The 17,590-nt window shown below is 50.2% G+C and overlaps 5 protein-coding genes across 5 annotated transcripts; 3 read left to right on the top strand and 2 right to left on the bottom strand.

Moving 5' to 3' along the window:
* Positions 1–900: 900 nt before the first annotated feature.
* PAAG_12137 (hypothetical protein) lies at positions 901–1,245 on the top strand (the record flags this gene model as incomplete). Its single annotated transcript, XM_015847665.1, has 2 exons — positions 901–1,024; positions 1,106–1,245. 2 exons carry the CDS (start codon positions 901–903, stop codon positions 1,243–1,245), a joined length of 264 nt encoding a protein of 87 aa, XP_015702740.1.
* Positions 1,246–1,749: 504 nt separating this feature from the next.
* PAAG_06017 (pleiotropic ABC efflux transporter of multiple drugs) lies at positions 1,750–6,750 on the top strand (the record flags this gene model as incomplete). The annotated part of the gene is made up of 6 exons (XM_015845763.1): positions 1,750–3,458; positions 3,560–3,564; positions 3,618–3,951; positions 4,034–5,599; positions 5,672–5,774; positions 5,881–6,750. The coding sequence occupies 6 exons, from the start codon at positions 1,750–1,752 to the stop codon at positions 6,748–6,750; spliced, it is 4,587 nt and encodes a 1,528-aa protein (XP_015699989.1).
* Positions 6,751–7,324: 574 nt separating this feature from the next.
* PAAG_12136 (hypothetical protein) lies at positions 7,325–9,498 on the top strand (the record flags this gene model as incomplete). Its single annotated transcript, XM_015847664.1, has 7 exons — positions 7,325–7,358; positions 7,466–7,729; positions 7,806–7,957; positions 8,004–8,138; positions 8,200–8,302; positions 8,418–9,369; positions 9,438–9,498. The coding sequence occupies 7 exons, from the start codon at positions 7,325–7,327 to the stop codon at positions 9,496–9,498; spliced, it is 1,701 nt and encodes a 566-aa protein (XP_015702739.1).
* Positions 9,499–11,693: 2,195 nt separating this feature from the next.
* On the bottom strand, positions 11,694–12,853 carry PAAG_06015 (aliphatic nitrilase; the record flags this gene model as incomplete). Its single annotated transcript, XM_002792181.1, has 2 exons — positions 11,694–12,594; positions 12,684–12,853. 2 exons carry the CDS (start codon positions 12,851–12,853, stop codon positions 11,694–11,696), a joined length of 1,071 nt encoding a protein of 356 aa, XP_002792227.1.
* A 727-nt stretch (positions 12,854–13,580) lies between these two features.
* Positions 13,581–15,029, bottom strand: PAAG_06014 (hypothetical protein; the record flags this gene model as incomplete). The annotated part of the gene is made up of 1 exon (XM_002792180.2): positions 13,581–15,029. One exon carries the CDS (start codon positions 15,027–15,029, stop codon positions 13,581–13,583), a length of 1,449 nt encoding a protein of 482 aa, XP_002792226.2.
* Positions 15,030–17,590: the final 2,561 nt, after the last annotated feature.

Genomic DNA, 17,590 nt, shown 5'->3' with positions numbered 1-17,590 from the left:
GGGGGGGGGGGGAGGGATCTGGGCAGGGAAGAGAAGAGGGAGGTTTGGTCTGTTGCACGGTTGGTGCTGTTTGTGCGGTGGGTGCGGTGTAGCAGTGTGCGGTGGGTGCGGTGGTTGCGGTGGGTGCGGTGGTTGCGGTGGTTGCGGTGGTTGCGGTGGTGCGGTGGTTGCGGTGGTGCGGTGTGCGGTGTGCGGTGTGCGGTGTGCGTGGTGTGCGTGGTGTGCGTGGTGTGCGTGGTGTGCGTGGTGTGCGTGGTGTGCGTGGTGTGCGTGGTGTGCCGTGGGTTGTGCTGTTGTTGTTCGGAGTTCGTCGTGTGTGGTGTGTGGTGTGTTATGTGCGTTGGCAGCAGTAACTAGCGGTGGGCTTACCCTGCAGTGTGGGATCCCGTGGGGCTTGGCGCCGGCAGCAGCCAACCCGAGTCGCCGCCTGGGCACGTGACGGGAGTTCTCGCCTATTTGCCCGTGTTGGGTTGGGCTGTTTAACTCGCTAGTTGGAGTGGGGTTGGAACTGGGTTCGACGTGACGTCATAACGCCGTCAGCCACACCCACCATCAAAGCCGCAGCACACCGGGCGCGTCTTTGGTGTGGCGGCAGCGCGGGTCTTTCACAGAAGCGCTTTTAACGTTATGCTTCTCGTCTGTAAGTTAACTACACTAGTTTGTTAGTATAACTAGTTAACTAGTTAGTTATAGTTAGTTACTCACTCACTTGGTATTGCTAATAACTGAGTCACCGCCCCCGCGTCCATGCCTTTTCCAATGTAATTGCATAGTCAGGGAATTTCCCCGTGATTGCTCTGGTATGCCCGAGAGGAGAGAAAGCCTAATCTTCCCTTCTCCTGCGGGAAATGGGAGAACGGCTCCGGCTGCTTGATCGATATAGTGTCGGAGCGGCCAATGATGTCGCTTGTCGCCTTCTTTCCCTCTGGTCGTATCCCGCAGTCCGTAGTTGTTCGACTCCACGCGGAACCGGCGATTCCATTCGGATCAAAGCTTCGAGTGGTGCTTAGTAATGCTCATGGCGGTGCCTGGAGAGGAGCATTTCATTGGCCGGGGACAGGTTGACTAAGCACATTTTCCCGCTCTCCCACGCTAACTGTATGAGGTAAGGGTGTTCTTGATCCGGCTGCCAAAGACAAACCTCGGACGAACTTCCTCAACATACGAAACGAGAAAATCCTGCAAGTTCTGACATCACCACCTTCGACAGGTTCCGGACTATCCACTGGAGCACTCTACATCTAGCACGGTCTGGCTAGCTAGAGACACAGCATCTTGCCTGGTCGTATCGTACATAATTCGTCACATCCGGTTTCATCATGCTCAAGATCAGCATGATGGGTGTTATGATCCACACAGATCCGGCGACGGAGGCGGGTCCTTGGGATGTTCTAGCTGACAATGTGAAACCAGCTGCCCTCAACACCCATCCCCATTCATTCAATTGGCAGGACCAGATTCGCCTTGCTCAAACCCAGAGTTCCAGGCTGGAAAACTGCCCAATCTCTGTAATAATCCCCAAGAGAGCACCTTGGAACACATTTTCCCCGGGGCAATTTATACTCCAGTAGTGGGCAAATAACACCACATCTCTTTCGTCTCACAGTTCCAGGCTGTAATTCTAGTTTATTGAACTACCTCGTTCTTTTTCTTATATACATATATATATATGTATATATATATATCTGTATAATTTCTTTTTGAATCCTTACAAGGCTGTGCCCGATATCAAACTCTCTCCAAGAACAAATGGCGGGCGATTCGCCGCAATCTTCATTTCACGAAGATCCAGAATACCTTCCGAACGTGAAGGCAAACGATTGCAATGACGATGAAGATGAATCAAACAATGGTGATTCTTCTTCTAACGAGGATACCAGGTTTAATCTCATTCGAACATTAACCAGAGACCGAAATACAGAGCTCTCGAGAATAGCCTCCGTCTTCTCCCATGCCGACGAGCATTCCACTGCTACTGACTCCCTAGCACGGATAGATACCCTTGCTGGCCTCCAACTCGGAGATGCCGTGCTGAACCCATCCAGCCCGCAGTTCGACTTTTACAAATGGGCCCGCATGCTTATGAAGCTGATGGAGGAGGATGGGCTCAAGAGACGACGGACCGGCATCACCTTCAGGAACCTGAGTGTCTACGGTTCCGGGCCCGCGCTGCAGCTGCAAAGCACCGTCTCCACACCGATCATGGCACTCTTCCGGTTCCAAGAGACGTTTGGGGTTGGGCGGAAGACACGCAAGCGGATCTTGAACAACTTCAATGGAGCGTTGAGGGAGGGGGAGATGCTTGTCGTGCTGGGGAGGCCCGGGAGTGGATGCAGCACCTTTCTCAAGACCATATGTGGAGAAACACATGGGCTTGAGCTGGGCAAGGAGGCCTCGGTTCAATACAACGGTATTCCCCAGACAACGTTCAAGAAGGAATTTCGCGGCGAAGCTGTGTACAGTGCGGAGGATGAGAAACATTTCCCCCATCTTACAGTTGGACAGACGTTGGAGTTTGCTGCTGCTTGTCGGACTCCTTCTGCAAGAGTGATGGGCATGGAGAGGAAGGAGTTCTCTCACCATATTGCAAGGGTGGTCATGGCCATTTTCGGCTTAAGCCATACCGTCAACGCCAAAGTTGGTGATGACTACGTCCGAGGCGTCAGTGGCGGCGAACGCAAACGTGTCAGCATTGCGGAGCTTGGGCTCTCTGGCGCACCGGTAGTCTGCTGGGACAATTCAACCAGGGGGCTTGACTCAGCTACAGCTCTTGAGTTTACCAAGGCGCTGCGAATCGCCTCTGATGTCATGGGAGCTACACAGGCCGTTGCCATCTACCAGGCCAGCCAGGCAATCTACGACTTGTTTGACAAAGCTGTTGTTCTCTACGAAGGGCGCCAGATCTACTACGGTCCCGCTAACTCAGCCAAGAAGTATTTCGAAGACATGGGCTGGTATTGCCCGCCCCGCCAGACAACTGGCGATTTCCTCACCTCTATCACCAACCCGATGGAGCGGAGAGTCAGGGACGGGTTTGAATCCAAAGTTCCCCGAACCGCCCATGAGTTTGAGACGTATTGGCGCAACTCGCAGCAATTCAAGGACATGCAGGCTGAAATTGAGCAGTGCGAGGATGAACATCCCGTTGGCGGGCCGGCGCTGGGAGAATTGCGCGAGGCCCACAACCAGGCGCAGGCAAAGCACGTTCGCCCGAAATCACCGTATACCATAACCATACTTATGCAGGTGAAGCTGTGTACTACCCGTGCCTACCAGCGCCTGTGGAATGATAAAGCATCGACGATTTCCAGGGTGATGGCGCAACTGATCATGTCTTTGATTATCGGCTCGCTCTACTTTAACACGCCACAAGTTACCAGCAGTTTTTTCTCGAAGGGTTCGGTTTTGTTCTTTGCTATTCTGCTCAATGCATTGCTTTCTATTTCTGAAATTAATACGTAAGTTTTACTTCGCTGCTCCAAATAAAATAAAATAAAATAAAATAAAAAAAAAAAAAAAAAAAAAAAAAAAGTGATGGTTACTGACAGAATCTTTATAGGCTTTGTAAGGTCTTTCCCAACCTGGTCTTTCATCTTGCAGTCACTAACATAACAAAGACTCCCAACGCCCTATCGTCTCCAAACACGTATCATACGCCTTATACTATTCCTGCGTCGAAGCTTTTGCAGGGATCGTTTCCGATATTCCCATAAAGTTGATAACTAGCACTGTCTTCAACCTAATCATCTACTTCCTCGGAGACTTGCGACGGCAGGCGGATCATTTCTTCATTTTCTTCCTTTTCACTTTCATCACCATGTTAACTATGTCTGCAATATTCCGGACGCTTGCCGCTGCGACGAAGACAATTTCCCAGGCTCTCGCATTCGCGGGAGTCATGGTTTTGGCTATTGTCATATATACGGGTTTCACAATTCAGCGGTCATATATGTAAGTGTCTCTCCGCTTAATGGTTCTGGTATCTTGCTCGTTTTCTTGACTGGGGATGTTATGCTAAAATCCCCTGTGACAGGCGCCCATGGATGGAATGGATAAGCTGGATTAATCCTGTGGCATATGCATTCGAAGCTATCCTGGTAAACGAAGTACATAACCAACGCTACGCATGTGCACTGATTGTCCCGCCATATGGAGAAGGAATGAACTTCCAGTGTCCAATTGCCGGGGCGGTGCCAGGCGAGAGATCGGTGTCCGGCGATGCTTGGGTAGAATCGCAATATGGCTACAAGTACTCCCATATCTGGCGGAATCTCGGCTTCATCTTCGCATTCCAGGTCTTTTTCTACGTGGTGTATCTTACTGCGACGCAGCTGAACACTGCCTCAGCCTCGACCGCAGAATTTCTTGTTTTCCGCCGCGGTAATGTTCCGATATATATGCTGAAACAAGACGATGAAGAGAATGGCAAAGCAGCTCCTCCTGCTGCTGCTGCTGCTGCTGCTGCTGCTGCAGCTGCTGAGGCTAATTCCAAGAACGAAGAAGATAAAACCAACGTCCTTCCCCCTCAGACTGACGTTTTCACATGGAGGAATGTAACTTATGACATCACGATTAAGGGAGAGGATAGAAGGATCCTTGACCACGTTTCTGGTTGGGTTCGACCCGGTACACTTACGGCACTGATGGGCGTCTCTGGAGCTGGCAAAACTACCCTGCTCGACGCGCTCGCGCAACGCATTTCTTTCGGAGTTATCACGGGGGATATGTTTGTCAATGGAAAGCCCCTTGACCTATCCTTCCAGCGCAAAACTGGCTACTGTCAACAGCAAGATCTACATCTCGAGACAAGCACGGTACGCGAGGCACTGCGCTTTTCAGCAATGTTAAGACAGCCAAAGAGCGTTTCCAAGCAGGAAAAATACGAGTTTGTTGAAGACGTGATTAAGATGTTGAACATGGAGGATTTTGCGGAAGCGGTTGTTGGTAACCCTGGTGAAGGACTCAATGTTGAGCAGCGGAAACTTCTCACCATCGGGGTTGAACTGGCTGCAAAACCGCAACTACTGCTCTTCCTTGACGAACCAACTTCCGGCCTTGACTCACAAAGTGCATGGGCGATTGTTACTTTTCTCCGGAAGCTTGCTGACCATGGTCAAGCTGTGCTCTCCACGATCCACCAGCCGTCCGCGGTGTTGTTTCAAGAGTTCGATAGACTGCTGTTGCTGGCGAAAGGTGGTAAGACGGTCTATTTTGGCGAAATTGGGAAGAACTCTGAGACCATGCTCAATTACTTCGCGACCCATGGTGCTGAGCGCTGCCGTCCTGACGAGAATCCAGCAGAATACATGCTGAACGTTGTGGGGGCGGGTCCTAGTGGTATGTCGATGCAGGATTGGGCGGCGGTGTGGAATAACAGTCAAGAAGCGAAGCAGGTCCAGGAGGAATTGGATCGTATACACGCGGAGAAGGCAGAGAAACACGATCCTACGGCTGATCAACAAGCCGTGACACAGGAGTTTGCGATGCCCATGACTTCGCAGATCTACTACGTTACGTTTCGAGTTTTCCAGCAATACTGGCGAACACCGACATACATTTGGGGGAAGTTTTTGTTGGGCTTCATGTCTGCCGTCTTCATGTAAGTGGATCTATCTCCCTTTAAGAGAGATTTTTATGGAGTAACGGTTCTGTGTATTAATGTTTGCCACAGAGGATTCTCATTCTACAAACAAAACTCTTCGTCCTCGGGGCTTCAAAATACGCTCTTCGCGATATTCATGTTGACAACAATCTTCACGAGTTTGGTCCAACAGGTATGCGCACCCTATTTCGCAATCGCCATACTGACATTTTTTGTTTTTTTTTTTTTTAAAAAAAAAAAAAAAAAAAAAAAAAAAAAACACTGACATCATTGTTCAGATTATGCCCCGATTCGTCACCCAACGCTCCCTCTTCGAAGTCCGCGAACGTCCATCACGAACCTACGGCTGGAAAGCCTTCCTCCTCGCAAACATCATAGTCGAAATCCCCTACCAAATCCTCCTAGGCATCGTAGTCTGGGCATCCCTATACTTCCCCGTCTTCGGCAAGAACCAAACTTCAGAGCAGCAAGGCATATTCCTCATCTACTCGGTCCAATTCATGATATTCGCCTCCACCTTCGCCCACATGGTAATCGCAGGGCTTCCCGATGCAGAAACAGCCGGCCACATCGCCACAACCCTATTCAGCTTATCCCTCACTTTCAACGGCGTCATGCAACCTCCCCGCGCTCTCCCCGGCTTCTGGATCTTCATGTGGCGCGTCTCGCCTTTGACCTACACCGTGGGTGGTCTGGCCGCCACGGGCCTCCATAACCGCATCGTCAACTGCGCCGAGAACGAGTTCGCCATCTTCGATCCGCCCAGCGGTGCCACGTGCGGACAGTATCTGGCGGAGTTCTTCGCTGCGGGTGCCCAGGGCCAACTGGAAGACCCGAACGCAACGCAGGGATGCAGGTACTGCTCTTTGAGAAATGCTGACCAGTTCCTTGCTGGCTCGGAGGTATTCTGGTCACAGCGCTGGCGCAATTTCGGGCTCGGTTGGGCGTATATTGGGTTTAATGTGTTTGCGGCTGTCGCGCTGTACTACATGCTAAGGGTGCGAACTTCGACGGGCAAGACTCGGAAACGGGCTAGTTTGGTGAAGCATTATGTGCGGTGGGTTGGGAGTTGGGTGCGGGCGCTGTTTACGACGAGGATTGAGAAGACGCCCGAGGAAAAGGTTCATGTGAATGATAGGATTCTTTGAGGGCTAATAGAGGTGTGGGTTGAGGACTGTGGAATGTATCATTCAAATAAAAGTATTATAAGTATTGTCTCAAGGGTTGGTTTGGGATTTTTCTTGTATTTTTATTTTTATATTTATATTTATTTAAACTACATGTCATCTAGCTATGTATTATTCCCATTTCCTTCGAATCACCTCGTCTACTTTGTCCTGAGCAGTCATCTTGGCATCTTCGATGGCCAAAAAAGAAAAAAGTACACCATAGGTTAGATTAGGTTGGGGTTAGGATTAGAGATCTAACACGTCTTGCTGCTGCTAGTATTTCTAGCCAGTTACTTTTGGCTCGATGTCGACTTCCCGAGGGCTCGCGGAGCAGATCAGCGACCCGATTGCCGAAGTCCCGATGGGCTGCGGGCTTCGATAAAACAACCGAGAATCACAGATATAAGTATAATTCATTCTCTCTGTTCAGCAAAGGTCGGCTTTTTCCCAGGCGCAGAGAATAACGATATTGATCTTTTGAGTCTGGTTTTGCGTGTATTTATCTCTCATTTCCCGAGGGAGGTTTGCCTGCCTGTAGTTAAACGGCGAGAAAATGTTGTTTAAGTCGAAACATCCGGATGTCGAGGGTAGGTTTACGATGCTTCCTTTTCGTTTTCCACACGTACCCTTCATCCCAAATGAATATCCAGTTCACCATTTGCGTCTCCTGCTAATTAACAGATCCAACGCGTAGTTCCTGAAGACATCACTGTCTGGCATTGGCTCTTCGAATCCCCAGAATTTTCCCTTCTTCACAAACTAAAGCCGAGCGAGTTAGCCGGGTATACCAATGCTGCGACCAAAGAGAGGGTCAACTGGGCCCAAGTAAAGGAAATTGCAACGTATGTGAGCACCGCATTGGTGAAGAAATACGGCATGAAAGAGGAAGATACGATATCGCTATTCAGCCAGAATACAATCTGGTATCCTGTGGCTATGTTTGCCGGGATCAGGGCCGGTACGTCTTTCACAGGTCCGTTTCCATAGTTATTCACACAAGGGCTGACGATTGGGTGTGCCATTTTACTGTACAGGCGGCAAGGTGGCGGGAGCTTCTCCGGCATACAACGTTGAGGAGATGTCATACGCCCTCAAAAAGGCCGAGACGAAATTCCTCATGACAGGCCCAAATTCATTACAGGTTGCCGTGGCTGCTGCTAAGAATGCTGGCATTCCGCAGGAGCATGTTTTCCTGCTCGAAAGGGGAGGCCGACGGCTTTACCACATTTAAGGATCTTGAAAGGATCGGGAAGAGCCATGGCGAGCAAGGCCAGATTCCACCGCATTCGATTCCGAGAGGGAAGACGAACAAGGATCTTTGCGGGTTTTTGAACTTTTCCAGCGGAACAACTGGGTTGCCGAAGGCTGTGAGTTGTGCCGTAAGCTATATATACCGTTGAGCTGCCCTCTGCTAACTTTTCATCATAGGTTATGCTCTCGCACTACAATGTAATAGCCCAATGCTTGCAAATGAAGACCATCACCCCCCCTGGATCAAAAACTTATCTTGGAGCCTTGCCGCTGTTCCACAGTAAGCCCTCTTGCAGATACATGCACCCCAGAAGATACTAGATACCAGCAGAATTGGCGCCGGTCCCCCTGTTGATTTGGCACTGACATCCCATTTTCGCATCCGCACTTGACAGTCACGGGCCTTATCCGATTCTGCAACAGCCCAGTGCATCAAAACGACGAAGTAATTCTCCTCCCGCAGTTTACAATGGAACTCACCCTCAAATCCGTCGTCGAATACCAAATCACCGAACTCATCCTCGTCCCACCAATCGTCATCCGCTTCACCCAGGACAAAATCGTAGACCAGTATGACCTATCCAGCGTAAAGCGCATATCCTGTGGCGCGGCGCCTCTTAGTAAAGAAGTGATTCAATTGCTTGCTAAGCGATTTCCCGATGTAGGATTTAGACAAGGGTACGGGATGACCGAGTCATGCGGCTGTCTCTCATCGCACTCTGAAAAATACTCTAGCTATGACTATGCGGCGACGGTAGGCGACTTGATCCCGTCGACCGAAATCAAAATTGTCAACGACCAAGGGAAAGAACTGGGATATAATAAACCCGGTGAAATTCTCGCCAAGGGCCCGCAAATCGCAATGGGATATCTGGGAAATGAGGGCGCGACAGCTGAGTCCTTTGACCAGGATGGCTTTTTCCATACAGGAGATATTGGCAGCATGGATGAGGAAGGGCTTCTCTCAATAGTTGATCGGATCAAGGAAATGATCAAAGTGAAAGGAATCGCCGTTGCGCCGGCGGAACTGGAGGATCTGCTCCTGGGCCACCCGAATGTATCTGACGTTGCTGTTCTCGGCAAACAAGACGACTATGCAGGTGAACGGCCAAAGGCACACGTTGTCCTTAAACAAGGCGTGGAGAGATCCGAGGCAGTTGGTCGGGAGCTGATACAGTATGTTAAGGAGAGGAAGGTTAGGTTTAAATGGGTGAACGAGATCGAATTTACGGATTCCGTGCCGAAGAGCGCCAGTGGGAAGATTTTGCGACGAGTGCTAAAGGAAAGGGAGAGGAGCGGGTTGAGAGGGTTTGTAGTCCGTGAGAACAAAAAGGCGAGGGCGAGATTGTGAGTTGTAGATTCGGCGAGGGATGTTGGACTTTTTCGAGAATCTGTTGATTGGTATTTATATCTAGAATTCTTAAGACTCTCGCTGTTCTTGATGCATATTTTGAAGCGCGTCTTGACCGTTTGTGATACCCGGAGATACCATTGTGATGAACTTGTCAACTGGTTAAATATACTCTTCAGGGGGTACGGATTAGGGTAAGATGTAGAAAAAGAAGGGATCAATTCTCTTACAGATTTTTAACGGCGCCGTCTCTCGTGTTTTGGTACATACTTTCATGAACCTCATCCCCTAATAGCATTAAACGTGGAAATTAAATGCTTTGCTGCCTCAGGGGCATCCGCGCCATAGACACATGAGTGGGTGTGACGATCAACATGCCATTGCAAACCAAGTCTCCCAAGCGCAATATATATATATATATATTTCCGCCGGATAGTCAGGAATACGACCGCCATCCTGCTTCTGCGTGTCGCCAACGGTGACAACAGCGGTGATGTGGTCTCTCACCAGGGGCTCTAGGTTCTCCACTGTTTGATGCATGATTGCTGCGCCTTGGCTATCCCGCGAAATCCGTAGTTTTGTAGCATATCTACATAAGAGAGTTTTCGCGTGGAGAAAACGGGTGGAAGTGTCAAGCGCTGGTGTACGACTGCGTCTTGCCTATGCCCGCCAGCGACGATAAATCGCCCCTAGCCATCTCGACGCCGCACCACGAGAATGAGATTGCATGTCCTTTCCGCTTGGATAAGCAGCAGGCGGGAGGGAGGTTGGTATCCCGTCGGGTGATTGACTCCTTGGACAGCAGCACGATCGGCACCAAATTTTTGCTTGCGCAAAGAAGCGGTCGGGGATCCGCAGGTGGACTGCCATAGAAAGAGAGTGTGGTGGGCTCTCTCTGGCAAAGTGATTCACCGTCATATCTACACTGATAGGCTGCCGTATGGAAACTTTCCGTATGCCCTGCTAAAAGCTGCAGGTGTGACAGCATTTAATCTGTCTTTATGTTAAGAGAGTGTTTGAGGTGTGAGAGATCTGACGCTGTTTCGAAACCGCAGATGGGAATACTAATACTAATACTAATACTAAAAATGATATAATGATAATGATAATCCTCCTAATTATATGATAGTCGTGGATGGTTCCGAGGATCTCGGGCGCTTATTTAAGCTTAATTTAGTTACCAGGTTGGGACCACGTGGTTCCTCCAAATAAGTTTAACTCGCGTGTCTACAGCCAAACCGATGTATGTATGTCGATTGCCTCAACCAAAACCCAACCGAGCGGAATCGATTCGGAATATTCCCAAACTAACTATTTCAGTTTGAACCATCCGCTCTCAAGCAAAACAGTTGAACTGAATTAATTGAACTCCAGGCTCGGAGCAGCTTGCTCTCTCATGCTCAGCACGTTGCAACTGCTGCACCCCGATGACTCCCTCCGTCGTGAACAGGCTGTGTAACAGGCTCAGCAGTGAGATGAAATAGCGGGCTCTGTTAAATCCCGTATACAATACGTTGAATTCAACAGTGGCAGAGCTGGGCGGGGATAGCGGATCCTGCGAATACCCTGATGCGTGCCTCCACGTATGTTTGGATCCGTTAGTTAGTGTTGATTGAATTTGAAACTTAGTTCTCAGCAAGTAGAAATTATCAAAAATAAAATACTACGAAGTAAAACGATGATTAGTTCATATTCTTAAAACACACTGATCAAGGAGTTGATTCTCATTTCGTTGGGTTCAAAATTCTCTGAAAGTAGTAGAATCTCTTCAGCCTCAGCTATAACTAGATAAATTTCACACGGACAGTTCAACTCTTCAATTAGCTATATAAAGAATGGAGAGTATTAAACATGCACACAGCTTCAGCAGCTGGGATTATTTCCTGATTTTTAAATAGCAGATATTGCGAGTTCAATTCCTTCCTCTTCTATAGTTTTTTGAACTGATCTTTTCTTCACTTGCGAATTTTTATTCGCCTGTGGATTAGCTACGTGACTGCGCAACCCCCCCCCCCCCCCCCTGTGAGATCGGACATGAACACGCTCAGCTCCAGGAACGGCACTTGGAGGAAATGCACACAGCACCGATAATAAGATGCGGATTCATGCCTTCATTAAAAAACGATGATCTCACTTTTTATATCCGTGCGTTGCGGTAATACTCACCGGATGTTGAAAATACCCTGAAAACCCACGGCGGAACCCCCCAATCTCTAGATAAATGAATAATGAAAAAAGAAAAAGAAAAAAAGAATCAATAAATCCCTCACCTTTCGGAGTTTCTCCCAAATCCTCTCCATCCCATATCAGTCAGTAATAATCAATCAATCAATCCACCCCCTTGACTTCTCCCTTCCCTTCCCTCTCTCCCGCCCTTCTCCCTACCAACCACAACCTCCCTCCCCGCCCTATCAGCCCCCAGCCACAAAACATCTGGCCGACTATAATGCCCCACAACATCCAAAAACCCCCTATTCGTCACAATCCTCTCCAGATCCAAATCGGCAAACACAATGCCCTCCACCGCCGCATCGCCGTTCCCAAGCGCCTTCGTCAACCTCCTCCCATCCGGCCCAATAGCCGCACTATGCCCACCGCCCGGCTCCTGGAAAAGCAGTCCGCCTTTGGTCCTCAGCGTCTCCACCCCCTGCTCCCCACACACAGCCGTGCAATGCAGTACAAACGAGCCCCCCTCCACCGCACACGTCTGGCTAAGGCCCATGACTCCCTCAGCGCTCATGCTCCACAGGCCCTCGCCATCGACGCCCGCATGCGGATCCACGGGAGGCCACATGGAAACATGCACGGCCGCGCCCAGAGAAAACGCATGGTACTTCAGAAGCGGCTGCGCATGCTCCCAGCAAGACAACATGCCGACCTTCACGGCGCCGATCGGCTGTCCGAAATCGACAGCCGCGACGTTGGACAGGTTGTCCAGGCCGATGGTGGCGTCGTTGTTCCCGTCGCCGAAGACGGTGCGTTCCATGTGTGTGGGTTTCAGCTTGCGGCGGTGCAGGAGCACTTCGCCCTCTGGGGAGATGAGGCATTGGGCGATGTAGAGGGAGTGGGAGGGAGTTGCTTCGGAGAAACCGAGGGCGACGGCGATGGAATTGCGTTTTGCGGCGGCTTGGACGGCGAGGAGTTGTGGGGATGGGGTGGGGTGGAGGCGGAGGGAGTTTTGGATGTAGCGGGTGTTCATGGCTGGGTCGACGGGGCGATTCCTACATTGGGGATTTAGCGGCTGATGGTGCTCATGAGGCGGGGAGAAAAAAAAAAATGGGTTGGTAATTTGGCTTCTAAATTTGCTCACCATATCCACCCCGGATACCCCGGGATCCAGCATTCCGGGAAAGCAATGAGCTTCGCGCCGCCCTGGGCTGCTTCTTCGATGATCTTTACCGTCTTCTCAACCGTGGCATCTAGGTCGAGATATACAGGCTCAGCCTGGGTGATGGCCACGCGGAGGATGGGACCGGGCATTGTTTTGCTTTTGCTATTTGTCGCTTGGACTCTGTCTGTGTCGTACACTCGATGAGGTGAATGTTTGTGTACTCTGAGATATTTATAGCGTAAAGGCAGTCATGGCAGATCAACATTTCCTACGCTGGGAGAGAGATATAAATATCGGAGATGCTGCTGGGGGGATATGCGTAGAGACAGTTCATCCACACCCCCAACTCCTGCCGTCACAGGCTAGTGATATCTGACACGTCACTCCAACGACAGGTTAAAAACCCAAGCTGGTTTTTTTCCTGACAGATTTTGCCGTCACCCTTGTATCTATCTCCATATTTCCCCATGCCTTCAGAAGTGGGGTGAGGGGCAGGGTTGTGCTCTGGGACTGCTTTTTATTGGTGAAAGCATGTCGCCCTGCTGGACCCCTGTACACCTGTGAGTTCCAAGCTTCCATCCACTCCGTCTGGAATTACAGCCTAATGCTGGCATGTTAGAATCTTGAGATGAGGCGTAGCGCGTGGTTGCTGAGGACGTTAGAAACTATTCTCCTCCTTTCCGCTCTGGGTGCAACATTTCTGGCCCTATTCGTGCATCATTCATACTCAACATTGTCCATAGCGTCTTCAGCAACAACATATGCCAGATCTCTCTGCAAAAGCACAATAATGCAATGCGCCTAAATCAAAAACCATGCGTACACCCAGTAGATGCAAACGAACATGGACACAACAACAGACATAAATATACCAATCTACTTCGACCTCAAAGTCCCCTCCCTCGTCAGCCCTCTATCCCCACCTCCGCCCCGTCTCCAAAGCCACACAGCCTCCGTCGCCCACGCCTTCGCACTAGCATGCTTCCCAATCCTACCCGCAACATTCGCCCCAGAGGCAGCATTCGACCCACCACCACCACCACCACCACCACCACCAGCCTCCACCAACATCCCGGCAACAACCCCCTCCCTCTCCACAGCACTCCATAAACCTTCAACGAGCGCACTCTCCTTCTCCCCAAACTCCCCTTTCCCCAATCTATACAGCAGCCTCCCAAGAACCTGCCACGCCAAACATCGCTGCGCAGGAAACGACGAGCGAGACAAAATGGCAAGTTCAGAGATCGTATATCCCGCCGCTTCAGGGTCGTTCGCATGGTGATGCAATCCCAACGTCGTCGGGATCGCGAGCGACGTGCGCGGGGCTAGAATGTTGCCTGCGAGAGAGAAGCGGAGGGACGCTGGGGAGATGGAGGTGGCGGAGCTGTCGGGGTGGTAGGGGGACGCTGGCGGGTATGGGCCGTAGTCGGTGGCGGATGAATAGGAGTCGGGTTGGAGCCAGGAGAGTAAGGAGGGGTCGTGCGGGGTGTCCGGGAAGTAGTGGGTTTGGAGGTCTTCGAGGAAGGAAGGGGAGGAAGGGTCGAGGTTTGGCATGGGTGATTGGCGAGGTGGTGGTTTGGGGAAGTGGATGGGGCCAGTTGGGAATGCGGAGGCTGAGCAGAGTTCGGAGGGGGGGTGGTGGGGTGGGAGGTCTTCTATTGTCGGTTGCTGGGATTGGTTCTCTGTTGTTGGCGGTGGAGATGAGGGGACGTCGAATGAGACGGAATTGGTGGGTTTTTGGGGTTGCGTAGAAGTAGATGTAATCCCTGATTGTTCCGGTTGTTCTTCTAGAGTACAATTACTGTCTTTATTCTCCCTACTAGTTCGAGGTCTAATTCCCTCCTGCTGGTGGTCTTCGTCGATGTTGGCTCTACGGAGGAATCGTTCGATGAGCGATTGCGGAAGCGCAGAGATCAATTCTCCACGCTCTCTTTCAATCTCAGCAGGAGACATGGCAGCCAGTCTCTTTTCGTTTTCCTCATCTATAGAGTTCTTCTCAGCTGTGGTCGAGGACGCAAGGCTCGCAGCCGGAGTAGTTGAAGCACGACGTGGTGGCGGCTGTTTATGAGCCACTGAATCTCTAACTGCTCTTTGCTGTTTAAAAGTACATATCCTGGAACGCTTCCGGTGTTCTGGAAAACCGGTAGATGTAGAGGGCAGTCGTGGAGGAGCAGGCGGTAGGGGTGTAGCCGAGGGTGCTCGTTCTCTGATATCACCCACGAAATCGAGGGAAGGAGACGCAAGGGAGGGACAGTAGTCATGAACATTGTCATCCTCATCGTCAGAAGAGAGGTTGATGTGAAACCGCTCTCCGCGGACAGCCATGTCTACTGCAAGATATGCAATATGCACATGTAGGGAAGACAGGACGAGAGGAAGACCCGCCTTTTTAGTGGTTGTTGTTGTTGTTGTTGTTGTTGTTGTTGTTGCTGTCGTTGTTGTCGTGGTGTGTAGTTTTAAAAAAAAAAGAAGCTTTCCCAGATCGCACGGTTTCCATGCGGGCTTAGTCATCGATAAGATAGCTACTAACACGTGACCCAGCCCAGTTCTATTTTGGGACTAGCGCAGGTCTGGACGCAGGTTAAGGTTGGGCATCACGTGGAACAGTCCCGGGGCAGCTAAACCCAAAGAGGACGAGGGCCCAAGACCTCGGGACTGCAACAGATCTTTATCTATGAGGGGATAGTAGGGGCCCCCATGCAACCAGGACGGTACAGGAATTTGAAACAAACGTGGGAATGGTGAGCAGTGGTGGGGGATCTGATGAGCAACTGAGAGCCGAGAGTGGTTTGTGTGTGTGGTATATATTGTATCCTCCATCCAGTTCGGTGGAGCTCTACAGCTTGCGGAATCCAAGGATCTTCAATCACAGGCCATGCCTGGGTTGGCCATTGGCCTTGTGGGGTTTGGGTTGGTGTGTTTTTGGCGCTATGGGCCAGTTCGTTCCTCTCCAGCTGCACCCAGTCGGATGTGGCTTGCTGTGGCGAGTGCAGCGTCTAGGGCCCGAACGTCCATGGATGCTTGGGGCCAGAGAGAACCCATGGATGGAGCGGGACGTAGAGTAGATTGTAACGAGGTAAATAACCAATACACACACTAAAACACGGCGGAACAGGGATATATTGCGAAGGGGGAGTGGGAATAGGTTGGAGCGGGGCATATTCACATCCAATATATACACACACACACACATATATATATATATATATATATATATATATATATATATGTGGATTGGCCCACTTGAGATATCCGTTCGAGGAGCAGGAGTTCAGAATTCTTCCATCCACCGAAGCATTTTGGCCCATGAATGTGTACAATAGACGTGACCATACATCTTGACTGTAGCAAACATGCCATCAGCCAGTCCAGTCAGCTGGTACCAGGTAGCAGTAGAGAAGTAGTAGAGAAGTAGCAGCAGCAGCAGCAGCAGCAGCAGTTACTCGATGGTTACCGCCAAACAATCGCTGGCTGCTGCTTGCTTCTTCCCGTGGGACGCTCCCCCGAACAATTAATTAATTATAGCTAAGAATCAAAGGGTCAAATTAAACCACCCGCCTGCATTTTTAACCTTTCCCAGATGCCGTCTCGCCTCTGCCCCCTTCTTTTGCCTCTTCTCTGCCTCTTCTCTGCCTCTCTCTGCCCTCTGGCCTCTCTGCCTTGTGGCCCTTTTTCTTCTTTTCCCCTTTCAACCTACTACCCTGCTGCTGCTTCACATCAAAGGTAGCTCGTTAGCCGGTCTCTGCCTCTCGCTCAAACCATACTAAATACCTGCTCCCATCCCCTTCTTTTCTCTCTCTCTCTCTCTCTCTCTATCTCTCTCTATCTCTCTCTCTCTATCTCTCTCTATCTCTCTCTATCTCTCTCTCTCTCTTTCTTTACTTTCCTTACGTTCTTCCGCCTCTTCTTAATATTCTTTCTTCCACTTTTCCTCTTCTTCTCTTGCCCGTGCCAACCTCCCCCGGCGTGTTCCTGTTTCATCCTGCACCCCAGCTCCCTGTTCACACGCCTTGGTCACCTCCCCTTATCCACTTCATCCATCGCTGGTCATTCGACCTTTTTATCTCTCGTCGCACATCATCCTCGTCTGTCACCATCACCAAACCATAATCTTCAAACCAACCAACCTACTCCAACCCCGTTGCCATCGTCAGAATCCCCGTGTGTTCGAATTTCACGATCACGGGTAAAAAAATTCCTCGCTCTTAAATCCCCTTTAATTTCCCTGTGGTTTGCCTCGCCACGCCGGCCAAAACCCAACCAGCAGCCACCGTTCATTCCACACAGCAGATCACCAACTTTCGGTATTCGTGTTCTTCGTGCCAAACCCTAACCACCGAAACCGTAACTCCACTCTCTCTCTCGTCTCTTGCGTCCCAGCGATTTTTATTCTCGATTTTCTCCAACGGTCGCTGGTTCAACTTTGTTCTGCATCCCCAAGAACACCCCCGCCACCAATAAAAAGCGGATTTCCAATTCCCATGTTTTAAATAACTGCCACTTTGTCAACAGAACACACACCACACGTGATTATTTTTATTTTACTGCGGGAACCGCTGCAGAAAAGCAAAGATTAAATAGAATTTTAATTCGCCAAAAAGACATCACCAGGCAAAAAGAAAAAAGAAAAAAAAGAAGAGAGAGAGAGAAAAAAAAAAAAAAAGGGGAAAGCTGTCAAAGAAGAAATAAGAAGAAGAATTTCTCAGACAGTATTCTTGGAAAATAAACTGAAATTCGTTCTACCGGTCCTACATCATACATACGTATGCGTGTGAGAGCGCTGGGGCTTATTCGGGATCTTGAAGGAAAAAGAGCGGGAGAAAAGAAATCCGAAAATAAAAGAAAAAGACCCAAAACCCGTCTGCTGCTATTCCAGACACGGGTTG

Source organism: Paracoccidioides lutzii (genome assembly GCF_000150705.2).
Source record: "Paracoccidioides lutzii Pb01 unplaced genomic scaffold supercont2.16, whole genome shotgun sequence".
Classification (NCBI taxonomy): domain Eukaryota; kingdom Fungi; phylum Ascomycota; class Eurotiomycetes; order Onygenales; family Ajellomycetaceae; genus Paracoccidioides; species Paracoccidioides lutzii.
This window is presented reverse-complemented; position numbering and strand designations above follow the sequence as displayed.